Source organism: Podarcis bocagei (assembly GCF_964188305.1).
Source record: "Podarcis bocagei genome assembly, chromosome: 10".
NCBI lineage: Eukaryota > Metazoa > Chordata > Lepidosauria > Squamata > Lacertidae > Podarcis > Podarcis bocagei.
This window is the reverse complement of record NC_138135.1, coordinates 16,509,563-16,527,716: the sequence shown is the minus strand read 5'-3', so window position 1 is coordinate 16,527,716 and position 18,154 is coordinate 16,509,563. Positions and strand designations below refer to the sequence as shown.

Here is an 18,154-nt window from a genome sequence, read left to right as displayed (position 1 = left end):
GCTTTGGGATCGTGCCAAGGTCCCACAGAGATTCCCAATTGGACTTGAAGGAGATTATCAACAGAGCAGAAACTAACTAAAAGCATATTCTGCAGGACCTTGGACAGAAACTAACTAGTTCAGATGTTACTCCAGGAAAGGTGAAAAGTTGAGTCAAGCCCTCAAGTGCTGCTGCAATTCCTTTTTCCGTCCCTGGCCTTGTCTCCCAGATAATCAGTAAAGGAGGGAATTATTCAAATGACTGAAGACACCAGAGAGTAAATAACCCCACTGTATATCTAAGAAAGTGAAACATGGAAATAAAAAGGGTGGTAAAAACCATTGGATAGTCTCTCATGGACAATTTCATAAAATTGAAAAATCTTAACCAATTAAATGAGCATTCAGTTATCGCACTTTAAATTGATTCATCCATCAAATGTTGCTTTATAAGTGTCAGGTCTGATTGAAAAGGATATCTTTAGCCTGCAGTTGAGGGATTAATTATGCTTTTTCGGCATATAATGAAGAGGAACAGATGCTATTCTCAGATTGGGAATGGAAATCCTTTTCTCAAAAAAAAAAAAAGGTTAACCAATCACCTCTAAAATTCTTTACTCCCACTCATACATCTAAGTAGTGCTCTCACACTTTTAAAACATTGAGTCCCAGCCATTGCCTTGACCCATTCCACAATTGGGAGGCGATATCAGATAGATGGAGGAGGAGTGGGAGAGCTGGAGAAGAGCAACGGATTGCCAGTCCAGCTGGGCCAGAAGTAAGCGCATGATCCAAAATTTGCAGGGGTTAATATCTATGACACGCAGCAGAGGTGCAAGAACACAAGGCACAGAGGCATAATATCAGGGATAGGTTGGAGGCAAGAGTGTATTTCTCAGTGTTTTAAATTGGACATTCATTGTCAGACAAGGGGCATTAGCCAGCTGCATTTGGTATCCATAGGTACATCTGTTCATCTAGTCTTCCTCCTTTGAACATTATGGAGAATGTATGCAATCATTTGGGGTAGCAACTGTGGAATTTCCCCTGCCACTCCACCCCCCCCCCTCTGAAAAGTAGCTTACCTTGGTCAGAGATAGCACTGGTCTTTCACAAAACAACATCATGAATTATATGGCCATGGGATAGCAATGATAGACTCCCAAGTCAAACGTCTTGGCCTGCACTTATAACGGGTGCAATAGAATTGTGGTGGTGAAATGTCTCACTGGGTTGGCCATTGTGAGAAGCAGGATGCTGATGGGCTAGGCAGGGCTCTTCCTGTGTTCCTGGAGATGGCAAGCCCCACTCTCTCCTAACACTTCTGGTCCAAGCAGAAACAGCTGATTATAACCCCTCGGTTGATCTCTGCTCTCTTTTCACAGCTCCGACGCGTGGAACAATTCCCTCCTGATGAACCTCACCAAAAGCAGGTCATTCTCTGCCTCCTATGCAATGTCTGCTGCAAACCATCTGAATTCCAAGCGGCCAAGTCGGCAAGGTTGGTTGGCTCTTGGGCATATAGATGCGCTGTGAGGTTATGGGTGGTCTCTTAAGTGTGCTGTGTTTAAAATCAGTGGGGAACAGCCGAGGTTATGTTTCTTACCTAGCTGCGCTAAATTTGCACCTGTAGTACAGACTGCGCTTTGAATTGAGCCACAGGTGGAAGACCAGAAGTATTAGCTGTGATTGCTGACTTACTCCCCTGCAAGCTGAGTGGCAAAGAGCTCTTTCCCATCCTACGTTAAGGACTGTAGCTTGTTGATAGAGCATCTGCTTTCCATGCAGAAGGTTCCAGGTTCTATCTCTGACATCTCCAGAGTAGGGCTGGGAATGCCCCCTGCCTGAAACCCTGGGAAGATGCTGCCAGTCAGTGTAGTGTAGCCAGATGAACCCAATGGTCTGGCTTCCTATGGTCCCCAGCATGAACTGCAAGAGGGGCTTGGCAGAGACGTTCCATTCTTTTGGATCTCATGAGCAATGCAGCAGACAAGCATCTCTCTGCATTTTTGTTTTAAATTTAAGACAAAGGAAGCCTCTAGATTTCATCAGAGCAGCAGCAGGCTGGGAAGAAGGGAGGGAAGAGCAGGGGGAAAAAACCCTTTCTCTCCAGTGCATTTGTGTGTTTAAAAAACCAGCAATACCTTTTGGAAATGCAGCCAAGGCGAGAGTGATTTTGATCTGAAAAATGCCCTGCAGGGAAGGTTTAAACACCTCCTACCTGCCCCCAGCTTCTCAAATTTGAGAGGGGAGCTCCCCCTGAAGATTCACGACAAGTTTTAAAAATGTGTTGCACACTTTGTCTAGTTTGTTACGTTTAGATCTCACCCTTTTCCAAAGAAGCCCAAGACAACCACATGTAGTTCACTTTGTCAGTGGCAGATTTTGGGCTCTGATTTCAGCGGCGCCCTGTGCTATGTGAAAATTTGGCAGCACCTTGAAACTGCCGCTGACTCTGTCTCCCTCCTGCTCCATGAATGTGTGTGTTGGGTCCCTAAGCATGCTAATAATAAATAATAATTTTTTATTTGTACCCCGCCCTTCCCGGTTCAGAAAACCTGGCTCAGGGTGGCTAGCAACAAATTTAAAACACTTAATTGTGATACAACAAAAAGCAGCATAAAATACAGTATAAAAGCATGAATAACAATAAATTCCAAGTTCTAAAATCAATTTAGGGGGAAATCCATCCAATAAACATTAGACGATCATCAGGGCTAGCTGGCTAAATTAGTCCTATTGGGGCCTATTTGCTAGCTAATGCAAATCCCATTTTGAGCTCATCCTACTAGCATATGGAGTATTTAAAGCTGTGATTGGAACTTCTTCCCTGTCCTGGCTACCATCTTGTGCATTGTAAGAACTTCCAATGAAATCTCTGTCAGAGAAGCTTTGGTCTGGGACCTGGGAGAGACCAGGGTTCAAATCCCTGCTCAGCCATGAAGATCACAGGGTGACCTAGGGCCAGTCACAGTCTCTCAGCCTTACCTACCTCACAAAAGGTCCTTTACCTTTTAGGGAGCGGGTGCCCTGTGGTTTAAACCACTGAGCCTCTTGGGCTTGCTGATCAGAAGGTCGGCGGTTCAAATCTGTGTGATGGATGGGGTGAGCTCCTGTTCCTCTGTCCCAGCTTCTGCCAACCTAGCAGTTCGAAAGCACACCAGTGCAAGTAGATAAATAGGTACCGCTGCAGCGGGAAGGTAAACGGTGTTTGCATGAGCTCTGGTTTCTGTCCCGTTGTGCCAGAAGCGGTTTAGTCATGCTGGCCACATGACCCGGAAAGCTGTCTGTGGACAAACGCCGGCTACCTCAGCCTGAAAGCGAGATGAGTGCCACAACCCCATAGTCACCTTTGACTGGACTTAACCGTCCAGGGTTCCTTTACCTTTTACCTTTTATACCTCAGAGTTGCTGTGAGGATAAAATGGGGAGGAGGAGCACCAACCTTGCTTGAGCTCCTTGGAGGAAAGATGGAATATAAATGCTTGAAATGCATACCCCTTTATTTTTTTGTCATTCTTCCTCCTAATAGGTATCCCACCAAATATTTCGCCTCTTACCTCCCCAAGCCATTCGCCCATCCATGGCACTCCAGCCAGCAGCCCTATCAGCAAGACCTCCAGCGAACAATTCCCCGAGTCGACGGTCACTGCCACTAAGCAAACGCTGAAGCCCCATAGGGTCTTGGGTTGTACCCAGAGCGCCCCTAACCTTTCGGAGCCTGTCGTGGCCACGCCTGTCATTTGCAGCAGGTAAGATGCTTGTCTGACACTTGTTGGAACCGTCTTTCGTTTCCCTCTCCCCACCCTCGTCCTCAAGGCTCTGTTCTGCACAACGCAATCTTATTATCCATAACCCAATATGTGTGTGTTTCGATGGAGTGGGAGAACCGTGGCTGTGATAAATTTGCCCGTTTCCACCGTACCGAAGGGGACCGTGGCTCAGCTAGCATGTGCAAGGTCCTGGGGTTCCTGGATTGTCCCTTATCTTCCACTTGCCCCCTAAAGTATTTGAAGAGTTGATCTAAGACTCTACGTGTTGTTCCGGCTCACCCCAGCTGCATCAGGTCCCTCAGACAATATCAAGTCCCTTTGACCGTCGCTAGGCAGACTTGCCTTTCTGTTGCGACCTATATTTTGACTTCTTGGAACTAGATCCATGGCAACATCCGAAAAAGAAAACAAAGGGTTCCAAGAAACAGGCTGTTTTGGTCTTGCTTAAAAGCTCAGTGGCAATAGGTTGTGTTTGCTTAATGCTATTATGTAACACTCCACATTGTGTCCAGGTTTGAGTTTTTGCTTTTTAAAAATTGCACTTTTTTAAACTTCTCCCCGCGAAAGTTGTGTGGCGTTCCAGCAGGCTCGTTTGTCACTGCGTACTCCGGTCTCTCTCCAGTGTGTTATTCTGGTGGGAAAGAAAGTCAGAAGGGTGATATTTTAAGCCATGCCAAGCAGCCAGCATACATGAGTTTATATTATCTTGACTGCAATGGCATTGTCTAGTTTAAAATATCAACAATTCTCACATATTATATGCATAATAATAATAATAATAATAATAATAATAATAATCTATTTATACCCCGCCCATCTGGCTGAGTTTCCCCAGCCACTCTGGGTGGCTCCCAATCGAGTGTTAAAAACAATACAGCATTAAATATTAAAAACTTCCCTAAACAAGGCTGCCTTCAGATGTCTTTTAAAGATAAGCTAGCTGCTTATTTCCTTCACATCTGAAGGGAGGGCGTTCCACAGGGCGGGCTCCACTACCGAGAAGGCCCTCTGCCTGGTTCCCTGCAACCTCACTTCGTGCAATGAGGGAACCGCCAGAAGGCCCTTGGCACTGGATCTCAGTGTCCGGGCTGAACGATGGGGGTGGAGACGCTCTTTCAGGTATACTGGGCCAAGGCCGTTTAGGGCTTTAAAGGTCAGCACCAACACTTTGAATTGAATTCTATGTTTGAGAACATACGAATATCTTGCTGGGTCCCATCTAGTCTAGCATCCTGTTCTCACAGTGGCCAAGCCGATGCCTGTGGGAAACCGGCAAGCATAAGAGCTCTTTCCCCTCCTGTGGGTTCCAGCATCTGGGATTTGGAAACATTATTGTCTCCAGCTGTAGATGCAGAGCATAGCCATCGTGGCTACTAGCCATTGATAGTCCTCTCCTCGGCGAATCTGTCCAATCCATTTTTAAAGATAGATGGCCATCTGTCATGGATGCTTGAGTTGAGATTCCTGCATAGCAAGGGGGGTTGGACTAGATGGCCCACAGGTTCCCTTCCAATTCTACAATTCCATTATTCCATGAAGACCATCTAAGGTCATGGCAATCATGTGGGAGTGAGTTCCGTAGTTTTAACCCTGTGCTGTGTGGTGAAGCGCTTTCTTTTAGCTGCCCTGAATCTTCCAATCTTCAGCTGCATTGGATATAGTTAAGCCTCGGTTCCTGAACACCTCCGTTTTGGAACGTTTCTGGTTTTCAAACAATTTTCGGAAGCCAAACAGCTTCTAAGCCTTGTTACTCATTTTTTCCCATTGACTTTGCAACCAGCCCATTGATCCTAAGTTTTCAAACTTTTCGGAAGCCAAACGGTCTTCTGGAATGGATTAAGTTTGAAAACCGAGGTTCCACTGTATAACATTATGCGCATATATGATCCAGGTTTCCTAAAGGAACCAGTGCAGAAAAAGATAACCTACAACAATTTATGTAACAGTATTAAAATAACTATGCATTAACATTTATAGTTATGCTATAGAAATATAGTTCTGCATGGGACCTTATATTTGTTATACATATTTTTGCACATAATTATTTGGGCTTTAAAAAAAATGCACAAGCAGCTCAGACATAAATGGGTGCTCAGTGCAAGAGTTTAATGCAGGTGAACATCAACAGACTGGTTTCCTTGTATGAATACGCTTAAAACGGATTCCTATTCCATTCCTATTTCACGCACCCAGCTCTCCGCATACAGGGCACAGTCCTTTGCAAGCTGTGCAAAGCAGGCAACTGCTACATATTTTCACCCCTCTAGTTTTACATGATGTCTGTCCTTTGACCTGTGCTCTAGCTGCGGCAGACCGTATAACCCAGCAGACCCCGCCGAAGGATCTCTGAGCAGACGGGAAGGCGGAACGCACACCCTGAACAGAGCAGGTGGGCAAGTTGTGTCTGAAGTTAAGAGAGAAAAAGAATCACTAAAATTGACAATTTATTGCCACTGCTGTTTGTTTTTATCCAAGCATTTGCCACTTGCGTTTCAAGACCCCTTATGTTGAATAATAACACCTGGACAGAATATATTAGGTTAATGGGCAAATTTAGGCCACAACTGTATTGGTTACAGAATGTGAGTGGCTTAGGCACTGGAATTAAACCAACTATATCTGACTGCTGCTCGCCATGTAGGTAGTCTCATAAGGATCAACTACCAGTAGGGGGAGCCCTGTTGATGTACATCAACTAGAGCTCCCCCAGGGTCCCCAGTGGGTCATGGCATGGCCCTAGCCCATACCCGGGCTTCAGACAGGACCCACATCCCTGGATCCCTTTAATGGAATACCCTTAAAATGGAGGGGCAAGTGATGGCCACACCTCCCCTCCCCCAGACCAGGTTTTACCAATGCCTAACTGCCACTCGAGCCAAAGACTCGCCGCACACACAGCATATGTGTGTTTTGTGTGTATACACACGCACACACACACCCACACACACAAATATATGCAGTGGATGCTCGGGTTGCGAACGTGATCCGTGTGGGATGCATGTTCGCAACCCACAGCGTTCGCAACCCACGTCTGCTCATGTGCAGGTTGCGATTCGGCGCTTCTGCGCATGCGCAAAGCACAATTTAGCGCTTCTGCGCATGCGCGGCCACCAAAACCCGGAAGTAACCCGTTCCGGTACTTCCAGGTTTCAGCGGTCCCTAACCCCAAAAAACGCAACCTGTAACCCGAGGTATGACTGTATATATATATCAGCAAATTTTAGTAAAACAAATTAGAGTGGGTCTCATTCATATATGTAGATAGTAATTTTAAATTGCTGTAACTTCTCCTGGGATCTTATCCCAAAACTGCAATTCCCAGAGTTTTTTGTGTACAGTGGTACCTCAGATTAAGTACTTAATTTGTTCCGGAGGTCCGTTCTTAACCTGAAACTGTTCTTAACCTGAAGCACCACTTTAACTAATGGGGCCTCCTGCTGCCGCCGCGCCACCGGAGCCCGATTTCTGTTCTTATCCTGAAGCAAAGTTATTAACCTGAAGCACTATTTTTGGGTTAGCGGAGTGTGTAACCTGAAGCGGATGTAACCCAAGGTACCACTGTACCTTTTTAAAAAAAACCCATTCCCTTTTCCTAGGGCACTCTGGGAATTGTAGCTGTGTGAGGGAAATAGAGATCTCCTAACAATTCTCTGCACCCTTAACAAACTACGCTTCCCAGAATTCTCTGGGGGAAGCCACAGCTGTTTAAAGTGGCTCGATGCAGCTCTAAATGCATGGTACAAAAGGGGGCCCCTGTCGGTCTCTCTGTCTGCCCTGAGCAAATTTGCAGCTTGGCAGAGCGAGCCACACAGGAGCGTAGGCAGCAGCTTTTGACAGCTCAGAGGAGCTGTTTCCGTTACCAGCTTGATCCCTGACAGCAACTAACAAGCAGCTGGGCTTGCATTTTCAGAGGACCCAGCACAAGCCACCTCCGACTATGAAACAAACAACAGCGACAGCAGCGACATCTTGCAGAATGACGACGAGACGGAGTGCTCCAAGGAACGGGAGCGCGTGGGGTCCATCTGCAGGACGTACGCGCCAGAAACGATCATACTGCATACTCTGTTGCCGCCCGAGGTATCTCATTCACTTTTCTGCCTGTGTGTTTCTAGCATGCCTGTTGCAGGGGGAAAGGCACTGCTTCAAGGTTTGCAAAAGTAAATAAATAATAATTTCCCATTTGGATCACATCTCTGTGGCTGAGCCACACTAAAGGTTTCACACTCAATCCATAACATCTCCACTTAAGGTGTGGAGTGTGGGGCCACAGGCACAGGAGACAGACGCAGCCATCAAGACTCCCACCAGGCCACAAGCCTCAATGGCCCTTTGAACTGCAATGACGCCTCTTGGTCATCTGGTTGAAGGACAGGCACTTCTAGGTTTAACGTGGCTGGAATGTAGCTTTTGCTATTATTATTATTATTATTATTATTATTATTATTATTATTATTATTATTATTATTACACAGTTGTACCTCGGGTTAAGTACTTAATTTGTTCCAGAGGTCCATTCTTACCCTGAAACTGTTTTTCACCTGAAGCACCACTTTAGCTAATGGGGCCTCCTGCTGCCGCCTTGCCACCGGAGCACGATTTCTGTTCTTATCCTGAAGCACTATTTCTGGGTTAGCAGAGTCTGTAAGCTGAAGCGTATGTAACCTGAAGCGTATGTAACCCGAGGTACCACTGTACAAAGCTGGGAGTCTGTTGCTCCGCCTACTTTCTCCTCTGGCCCCACCCGCTGCTGACCTGGTCCCCCCAAAAAAGTTGCCCATAAGGGAATGTGGCCATTAGGCTGAGAAAGGCCCCACACAATCTTCCTTCAAGAGAAGCTCAGGCAGCAGGTGTCCTCTGAGAGCCACTACCTGTCAGAGTTAAAGGTAAAGGACCCCTGGACGGTTAAGTCCAGTCAAAGGTGACTATGGGGCCAGCATAACTAAACCGCTTCTGCTGCAATGGAACACTGTGACGGAAACCAGAGCACACAGAAACACCGTTTACCTTCCCGACACAGGTATTTATCTACTTGCACTGGTGTGCTTTCGAACTGCTAGGTTGGCAGGAGCTGGGACAGAGCAGCAGGAGCTCACACCTTTGCGGGGATTCAAACCACCGACCTTCTGATCGGCAAGCCCCAGATGAATCAGTGGCCTGAACCAACTGGTATATATTTTCAGGGCTGGTCTGGGCACTTTCTTGTCGATTTTTCTGCCAATCCATGCTCACAACTGCCTCATTGGGAAGAGTTGCTGTGATTTCTAGGCCTGCACTCTTTTGGTTCCTTTGAATAAGGAGTTAATTTCACGGACACCAAATGCTTCATTGCTTACTCCTGACTCCGGCTCTTGACAGAGTGGAGAAACTGCCAAGGGGGCCCCTTCTCCCAATCTCAGCACCCAAAAGGGTCTGTAGGAAAGGAGGCAGTCTTTGCGGCCTGAGCCATTGAGGGCTTTAAACACTAAGAGAAGCACCTTGAGTTGTGCCCCGAAACAAACTGGCAACCATTGCAGCTTGAAGCTCACCATTATTCCATGAGTGCTTATTATTTCTTACTATCTTCCCCTATATTTCCAACATTCAGGCTGTGAGTGCCATTGCTTATGTTGCCCTATGCAAAAGAGGGCGGTAACAGCACACTCAAGGAAATCCAAAAGTTTGTAGATGTGCAAAAAATTATTTAGGGTGGAGGAATGCTAAGCATGGGAGACTCCCTCCCCTAAAGAAAACCCACTCGGTTAAAGACTATGTTCAATGGCCATGGAATGCTGATTTTGTTAGGGGTGGTGGTAGGGAGATGGAAAACCATGGGGAAGAGGGGGAAAGGACTAGGAAGTCTGGAATCCTGTACAGAAACTCCCCACACTGCAGTGTTCTGTTGCAAGCCGCCCCTACGGGTGTGTATAAACTCTTATTATCGCCATCCCATATCTCGTTGTACTTAGCTAGAGAGAGTCAAACTACCCTCTAAAGAGATGAGAACTCCCATGCAGCTTTCTATTTTTAATGGCACAGATGAAGAACTCCAAAACAGCAAAATCCATTAAATAAATAAAAAATTAAGTGAAAATCAAATGTATCGCGCAAACCAAGAAAAACATTGGGCGATGGAGAGCAAAATGGAGCAGGGCTGCTGCGAATGATTGTGCAACAAGGTGCAGATGTGGCCTAAATTAAGCTCTTAAATATCCACATTTGGCTCATGACTAATAGCCCCCCAGGGGGTGGTACAAAAGAGTCCAAGCTGAAGAGAATTCCTCACTTCCAAGGGCCCACCCTCCAAGCCAGTTTGAGTTCTTTTTTAAAAAGCAAATAACTTTCCCTCATCAGATGCTAGCTGGTAACGTTCACTTCCAGCTCAGTTAGCCCTGTAAACCAGGGTGGAGAGCTGTTTGCAGAAAGCATACAGTTGCAAGCATCTACAGAGTGGAAACCTGTGCCCATCTAGATATTGCTGGACTACATCTCCCATCATCCTTGACTTTAGCCATGCTGGCTGTGACTGATGTCATGGACTGGTTCGGCACGGAGTTGCCCAGCAGGCACTATCAGGGAGGCACTGGCCGGAGAACCCCCAAAGGAACAAGGCTCAGAGCCAGGGGATTGGTGGTGGGATGACAGTGAGTGGTCAGAGGGAGAAGACTGGGAGGAGGGGGTGTCGGAAACAGAAGAAGTAACAGGGTTTAGTGAGAAGGGAGAGTCTGTGGCAGAGAGAAGTTTAGAAGCAGGAGAGGAGAGGAGCAAAGAGGCAGGGATGGGTAAGGGTGGTGAAAAGTCACAGGGGTCTCCCCCTTCTGCTGCAACTAGCTCCCCTTCAGCCCTGGTCTGCTAAGACCAGGAGAGGCATGAAGTGGGAGAAGCAAAGGCAAACATACCAGCATAGTCTCAGATTGCTTGAAAAGGCGGGGACTTTGGCAGCTGTGGAAAAGAAGGAACTTTAGTCTCTGCAAGAGTTGCTGTGGTCATTAGGCCTGACATTGCTGTGCAGATTGTTTTTCTAATAAGCAGTTAACTTGTGTGATTTACTGCCGGCTCGTTTCTGACAGCTGATGGGAGTTGCAGCCAAGCAGCTTGTGGAAGGCTACAGGCTTCCTCACTTCCTCACCTGAAAATCTCACGCAGTCTTGAAGAAACTCTTTCCCTCCAGGGAATATGCTGGTGAAGCAAACTTTGACCCCAACCTCTGTGGATCAACTTTGACAAGTGGGCAACACTGTCCAGCTATCAAGTCAGCTGACTCCATCATAAGGAACCTGCCCATCATAAGGAACATGCCCACCTGTCAAAGTTTGCCCCCTGTGGCGATGGGTGGATAAAGTTCTGGTCCGCCAGTTCAAAAAGTCCCGTCCCCCCCCCGCTTGATCCCAGCCAACCTGGGATTGATATGCGTCAGTAATAATGGCACAGTGTGTATATTTAGAGAGGGGCTTAGTAACCCATGTTTTTTGCAGTGTTTTGGTAACCCTCAAAGCATGTGTTGTTTCTTGATACAGGACAAGCCTATTCTTGCCCCAGAGCCTCTAATAATGGACAATTTGGACCCTCTTATGGAGCAGCTAAACAATTGGAATTTCCCAATCTTCGATTTGGTAGAGAAGATAGGCAAGAAATGTGGTCGGATCCTCAGTCAGGTAAGGAAGTGTGCGTTGCAGACTTGGGCTGGGGCCTCACCTTGGGTAAAGTGTGTTCCTGGTTAGGGGGAAGTACAAGAACTGTGATCCACAGCTCTTTACATGCACAGAGCTCCCATGCACACAACAAAGTCACCTGCATGAGTTTAGGGAATTCTTGTTGCTCAAAGAGAATTAGGTCCCACTGTACCAAGTTGAAATCCTCAAAGGGGAGGACAAATGTCTTTATAACTATGGTTGCTATTTAGGAAGAGTAGTGGGGGTAATTCCCCTCTCCTTTATTGCAAACCACATGATATTATTTCTTGCACTGCATCTATTTTCTGACCAATTTGCAGACCCTGCCCCATGGAAGGAAACCCATGTCCCTTCAAATGTTGCTGGACTGCAACTCCTGTCATCCCAGAATATTCCTGATGCCGGCTGATTCTCATGGGAGTTGGCATTCAGGGATATCTGGAGGAACACATACTTCCAGCTTTGTTCAGCACCTTCTCTGCTTGGCTCTAACCATGGTTTACTCAAAAACCAGTTCACTAACCATGTTTATAGACTGTGGTTTGGAGCTGTGTCAGGGCAGATGCTAAGTTAACCTTGGTTAGTACCAAAAGAAGGAAAGGAGATGGAATGCACATGCCAGAGGAAGGGTGAGGTGCTAACCATGATTTGGAGATTGGGAAGCATAATATCTGCACTTGGCCCAAATGTGTGAGATCAGACCAGGCTTTTGAAATGGATGCATCCGTTTATTTAAAGCCTAGAGAATTAATATTTGTGCTTCCTGATGCAAGAAAAAATTAAACGCCTTGTGATGGTGCATAGCAAAGGACCTCTGGGGTTTGGAGTGATTCATTCTTAGCTTTCTGCAATTTGCATTGCCTTCCTGATTTAAACCTAGTGAGAGGGAGAAAGAAATTAGCGAAATGAATTACCGATGTGTGCCACATAGCCTGAAATTTATGAAATGGAATAAAGAAGAGTTGACATATCCCCCACCCCCTGGGGGAAGCATATGCCTTTGGAAAGCAGAACCAATGGATCTCCTTGAAGAATATTTGAGAAGCCATCTACGTACATTAAGAGGGATGCTAAAATGGTCTAGATTTCTCTCTCTCTTTTTAGAAGTAAGCTAAAAGCATCCATCTGTGGTGCAATAGAACACACTCAAAAACAGCACCAGCAAATCACAAAATGCAACAGACAATAATCCATGCAAAGGGGTTGGGGGGAGACTCTGGACTCAGAATGGAAGAGCAAACCCTTTCTAATCTGCACTGCAGTTCAGTAGCAAGCTGTGTAGATGGGTAATGCCTTAATTTATGACTTCCGTTTGCTTAACGGCAACCCCTGTCGGGATAAATCAGGTTTTGCTTGGAAAGGAGGAGCTGGAATTGAAGGCTGCAATTAAGGGAGAGAAAGACCAGATCTGGTTTAAAATTAAAGCTACCTTCCCCTTGCTACTTCAGTCAAAGGATTGAAAAACAATATATTGGGCAGGGGGTCAGATTCTAGGAAAACCTGTTGGGATGCGGCTCCAGGAGGTTGTAGCTGCAAATGAGAATTTGGGAGGTGTTTCACGACCAGGCCTGCTAAATAAGAGCTATTAACGTCCATGTCTTTGCGCACAAAGAAAATTAAGCAACTGAGGAAGGTGTTGGAAAGCGTTGCCTTCCTGTCATTTGGTGAGAGGGTCTATTAAAGTGTTCTGGGAGCAGCTGTGATGGTGAGAGAAGAAATCTTACTCATTTCAACACATTATCAGTAGCGTTGCAATCCTTATTTTTGTTGCTATTAATGGATCGTTATTATGTTCAATAGCAGCAAAACATAAGAACACAATAGGAGCTCTGCAGGACCAGGCCAAAGGGGCATCTAGGCCACAATCACACCCAGTCCAATCCCCTGAAACACAGGAATCCAGCTAAAACATCCATGACAGATGGCCACTGAGGAAGCCAGTGTCTCCAAGGCACCATCTGCACCATGCATTTAAAACACTTTAAACCAGGCTTCCTCAAACTCAGCCCTCCAGATGTTTTTGGCCTACAACTCCCATGATCCCTAGCTAGTAGGGCCCAGTAGTCAGGGATGATGGGAATTGTAGTCTCAAAACATCTGGAGGGCCGAGTTTAAGGAAGCCTGCTTTAAACCGCCATAGCTTCCCCCAAAGAGAAGTTTGTTAAGGGTCCCAAGAGTTGTTATGAGACCATCCCTTTCCTTTCTCAGAGTAGTTCAACCATCAATCCAGGAAGTTGGAGAGTCAGTTCATGTGGGAATGTTCAGGGAGGCAGGAGAAGATATATTGTTTTTTAATATCCTTCCTAACTTGTGCTAGCAAGTTCTATAATTGAGCAGAGTTTTAGCATTCCCCTTTAAGCACACAGTGGGTAGCTGGTTGCAAGCTTGTTTAAGCTTCTCACTATGGCTTCCTGGTAAAGGTAAAGGGACCCCTGACCATTAGGTCCAGCTGTGGCTGACTCTGGGGTTGCGGCGCTCATCTCGCTTTATTGGCCGAGGGAGCCGGCGTACAGATTCTGGGTCATGTGGCCAGCATGACTAAGCTGCTTCTGGCGAACCAGAGCAGCGCACGGAAACACCGTTTACCTTCCTGCTGGAGTGGTACCTATTTATCTACTTGCACTTTGATGTGCTTTTGAACTGCTAGGTTGGCAGGAGCAGGGACCGAGCAACGGGAGCTCACCCTATCGCGGGGATTTGAGCTGCCGACCTTCTGATCAGCAAGCCCTAGGCTCTGTGGTTTAACCCACAGCGCCACCCATGTAAGATCCCTTATTTCCCTCTTAAAAGAAGAAACACGCCACAATCTTATTTAAGATATATAAAAGTAGTTTACTCACAGCACCATCAGTTCACAGATGGATCCCTGAAGGCAGACTTAGTTACAGATACATACATGTGAGTCTATCCCATAAGGAGATAGTCTCTTTGTCCTCTGCTGGCCGAAAGCCAACAGGGCATCTCTAGCTAAAAAGTTACTGGTCCAACGACGAAGTCCAAAAGAGGGAGGGAGTGGCTTCGTGCTTTTGTTACCTGCACAGGTAAGGTCACGTCCACCTCTAGTCACATGCAAAGGGAGTATGTCCCAGCCAGGAGGAAACAGGAAGTTTTCGACTGGCTGGTCCAAACATCCCCTTGCATGTCCCCTCTAGGAAAACAAGGAATGTTGCATTTGTCTGCTACTTATGTATCACAGTTCACAGGGAACTGTGCCATTGTAGCTCTGTGTGGGGAACAGCGGTCTCCTAAGAACTCTCAGCACCCTATAGTGCAACACCTAGAATTCTTTGGGCGGAGTCATGGCTGCTTCAACTTGTTGGGATCATATGGGTACAGGGAGGCAGTGATGGCCACCGACTTGGATGGCTTTAAAAGAGGAATGGACAAATTTATGGAGGAGAAGGCTTATCAATGGGTACTAGCTATGACAGCTATGTTCTTCTTCCATGGACGAAGGCAGTAATGCTTCTGAATGCCAGTTGCTGGAGGCCACAGGAGGCGGAGGGGGCTCCTGGGCTCCTGTGCTGGAGTCCTGCTTGGCCATTGTGAGAATAGGATGACGGACTGGGTGGGCCATTGGCCCTACCAGCTGGGGCTGGTGGAATCCAACAGCATCTGGAGGGTCAAAACTTCCTCACGCCTGCGTCACAGGATTGTGAGTTAGATTGTAGAGATGAGGTTAAAAATGAAGCTCTTGAAATGGTTAGAGTTCAAAACAGAGGAAGTGGCTTGCAGGCTATGATGGAAAGTATTCTGGTCAGACCTCACCTGGAGTACTGTGTCCAGTTCTGGGCACCACAGTTCAAGAAGGACACTGACAAACTGGAACGTGTCCAGAGGAGGGCAACCAAAATGGTCAAAGGCCTGGAAACGATGCCTTATGAGGAACGGCTAAGGGAGCTGGGCATGTTTAGCCTGGAGAAGAGGAGGTTAAGGGGTAATATGATAGCCATGTTCAAATATATAAAAGGATGTCACATAGAGGAGGGAGAAAGGTTGTTTTCTGCTGCTCCAGAGAAGCGGACACGGAGCAATGGAGCCAAACTACAAGAAAGAAGATTCCACCTAAACATTAGGAAGAACTTCCTGACAGTAAGAGCTGTTCGACAGTGGAATTTGCTGCCAAGGAGTGTGGTGGAGTCTCCTACTTTGGAGGTCTTTAAGCAGAGGCTTGACAACCATATGTCAGGAGTGCTCTGATGGTGTTTCCTGCTTGGCAGGGGGTTGGACTCGATGGCCCTTGTGGTCTCTTCCAACTCTATGATTCTATGATTCTATTCCACAGAGGCCTTTGGAGTTGTTGTTGGAGGCCATATTCTGTGTTGTATAGCAGTGTGGATTCTTCCATGCCAAGCTCTGTGTTTTACAGTTACTTCTGCTCTGTTTTTCCAGGTGTCCTACAGGCTCTTTGAGGATATGGGGCTATTTGAAACCTTTAAAATTCCCATGAGAGAGTTTATGAACTACTTCCATGCTTTGGAGTGTGGATACCGAGAGATACCTTGTAAGTATTTTCAGGAGCTCAGCCTACACTCGAGTAGGACTCTGGCAGAGACACATGCCCGACTGGCATGTTCCCTCCCTCCTGGTCTATCGTTCGGGAACTTCATAAGCTTTCTTCTGCCCGAACATCACAGCGACCGATGCCACCGGCATACTTAGGGATCCGCAGAGTTTGCGCACCTTGCGTGACAGACCTCAGCAACTCAGCATTTTGGCTAATCTACTTTATTTACGTATAAACACACACGGAGCACTGCAACAGACCTCAGCAACTCAGCATTTTGGCTAATCTACTTTATTTACGTATAAACACACACGGAGCACTGCAACATGGCTCCTTCTCTCTCTAGCATCAGACAGCAAAGAGAAAAAGACCAAAGGACAATAGTCCCACTTCACGGAACACAGTAACACAAACATCCTGACTCCATCACTTCCCACTCTGTGGAGTCAAAACATATCATGTCATGTGAAAGACAACAATCCTATGACTGCAATCATGGAGCAGGAATTCTAACAAGTATGACAGCAAGAGTGCGATACTTGCTGATTCCTGTTTTTCTGTAATGAACCTTCTTTCAAGGCTGAGAGTGCCTAAGGCACAGCACAACCCCCCAAAATTAAATAATTTGAATCCAGAGCACGTCCGATAAAAATGCCACAGAAACCTATAAAACTCAGCTAAGTCCTGCTTAGAGTAGACCCACTGATATTCCTGTTAGTCATGCCCATTAACTTCAGTGAATCTGCTTTGAACAGTGTTGCGTAGAGCCCCAGATCCATAATGCACACAGTAAAACTTTCACAGTGTACATGTCTACTCAGAAGCAAGTCCCATTGAGTTCACTGGACTTGCAGAGATGGAAGGTGGCAGCGATTTCCATTCTGTCTTGTTGTTGCTGCATTATTCATCTCGCCACCCACTATGGCCAGAACCAACCAAATTAAATATGTAATGAATTTCAGTGCATTTTCATTGGAAGGGACATGTTTAAAATAATGCATCTGTTCCTCAGACCTGGTGTCTCCCACCCATTCTCATGCACAAGGCTTTCTAAATTATACGGAATAACGAATGATACTTCACTTTATGATTGGGGATCAGGGTTAATGGTGTGGTAGCCCATTTGTGGACAATACTGAAGTAGAGTACAAACCAAAACAGATCAGAAATGATAGCAGATGTCATTCTGCCTGCCCTTAACCATTGCCCACTCGATTCTCCCATCTTTTCATGTATTACTGAAATGAGCAGTGGTGTATAACTCACTTTGAGACAGGGAAGATTAGACACCAAGAGGACATTAATTTAGAAATGAATGGATTAACTTTATAGAATATATGAAGGAGCATTGTTAACATTGAAAAACGTTAGCAGGTTTGGATTGGCACGTAATATAATTTGATAAAGGGTATTGAAAAAGGAGGTTTAATAGATTGGATAAAAGTATTTAGTCACAGAAAAGAGAAGAGACAATTATTGGAAACCAGGGAGAGGAGTGGGCGGAAGTCCGGGGGTCGGAAGAACCCCTATAAAGATATTGAATTTGTTATGGATTAATGCAAATAATACTGTATGATAGATAGATGATAGATAGATAGATAGATACACACACACACACACACACACACACACACACACACACACACTCTCATATAAAAACTCACTTTGAGAAGGTTGGAAACACCTGCAATTTTATCATAGCAAATGAATGTTCCTATCCCCCTTCAGCTTTTTCCTTGGCTCAACAGTTGACCTTAGTTCCTGCGAGAGAATTGAGCCATGAGCAGGGAATTGATTCTGTCTGTCCAACAGGTGGTGCTGTTGACCCCCCAGCAGAAGTAATCTGCCTCTGTCTTAACAGATCACAACAGGATCCATGCCACTGATGTTCTCCACGCTGTTTGGTACCTTTCAACGCAGCCTATACCAGGACTCTCAACTGTGATTAATGACCATGGGTCAGCAAGCGATTCAGGTAATTCTATTAGCATGCGATTTTGGGGAGCCCTTAAGCTGGTTTCTTGGCCCAGTGTCTATTTCTGCAGGAAATTGGACATGTTTACCAGTTGTGTGTAGAAGAAGCACGTAGAAGAGGCTTGTGTTGGCCACTAACTTGGATGGCATTAATAGAGAACTAAACAAATTTCATTTTTCATTTCACTTTCAATTTGTATATTGCATTTCTGTATTGCTATACACAAGGCGATTTGCAAGCTGAAGAAACAACAAAATAGACAGCAAAG

General features: G+C 46.0%; 1 protein-coding gene across 2 annotated transcripts in view; it reads left to right on the top strand.

The window, feature by feature from the left end:
- Positions 1-18,154, top strand: part of PDE3A (phosphodiesterase 3A) — a 285,566-nt gene that overhangs the window by 242,865 nt on the left and 24,547 nt on the right. For both annotated transcript variants that reach the window (XM_081209862.1, XM_081209861.1), the window contains 7 exons: positions 1,365-1,480; positions 3,512-3,731; positions 6,056-6,141; positions 7,663-7,832; positions 11,249-11,386; positions 15,797-15,908; positions 17,773-17,886. In XM_081209862.1, the coding sequence (XP_081065988.1) occupies positions 1,365-1,480; positions 3,512-3,731; positions 6,056-6,141; positions 7,663-7,832; positions 11,249-11,386; positions 15,797-15,908; positions 17,773-17,886 (956 nt within the window). The remainder of the gene's footprint in view (positions 1-1,364; positions 1,481-3,511; positions 3,732-6,055; positions 6,142-7,662; positions 7,833-11,248; positions 11,387-15,796; positions 15,909-17,772; positions 17,887-18,154) is intronic.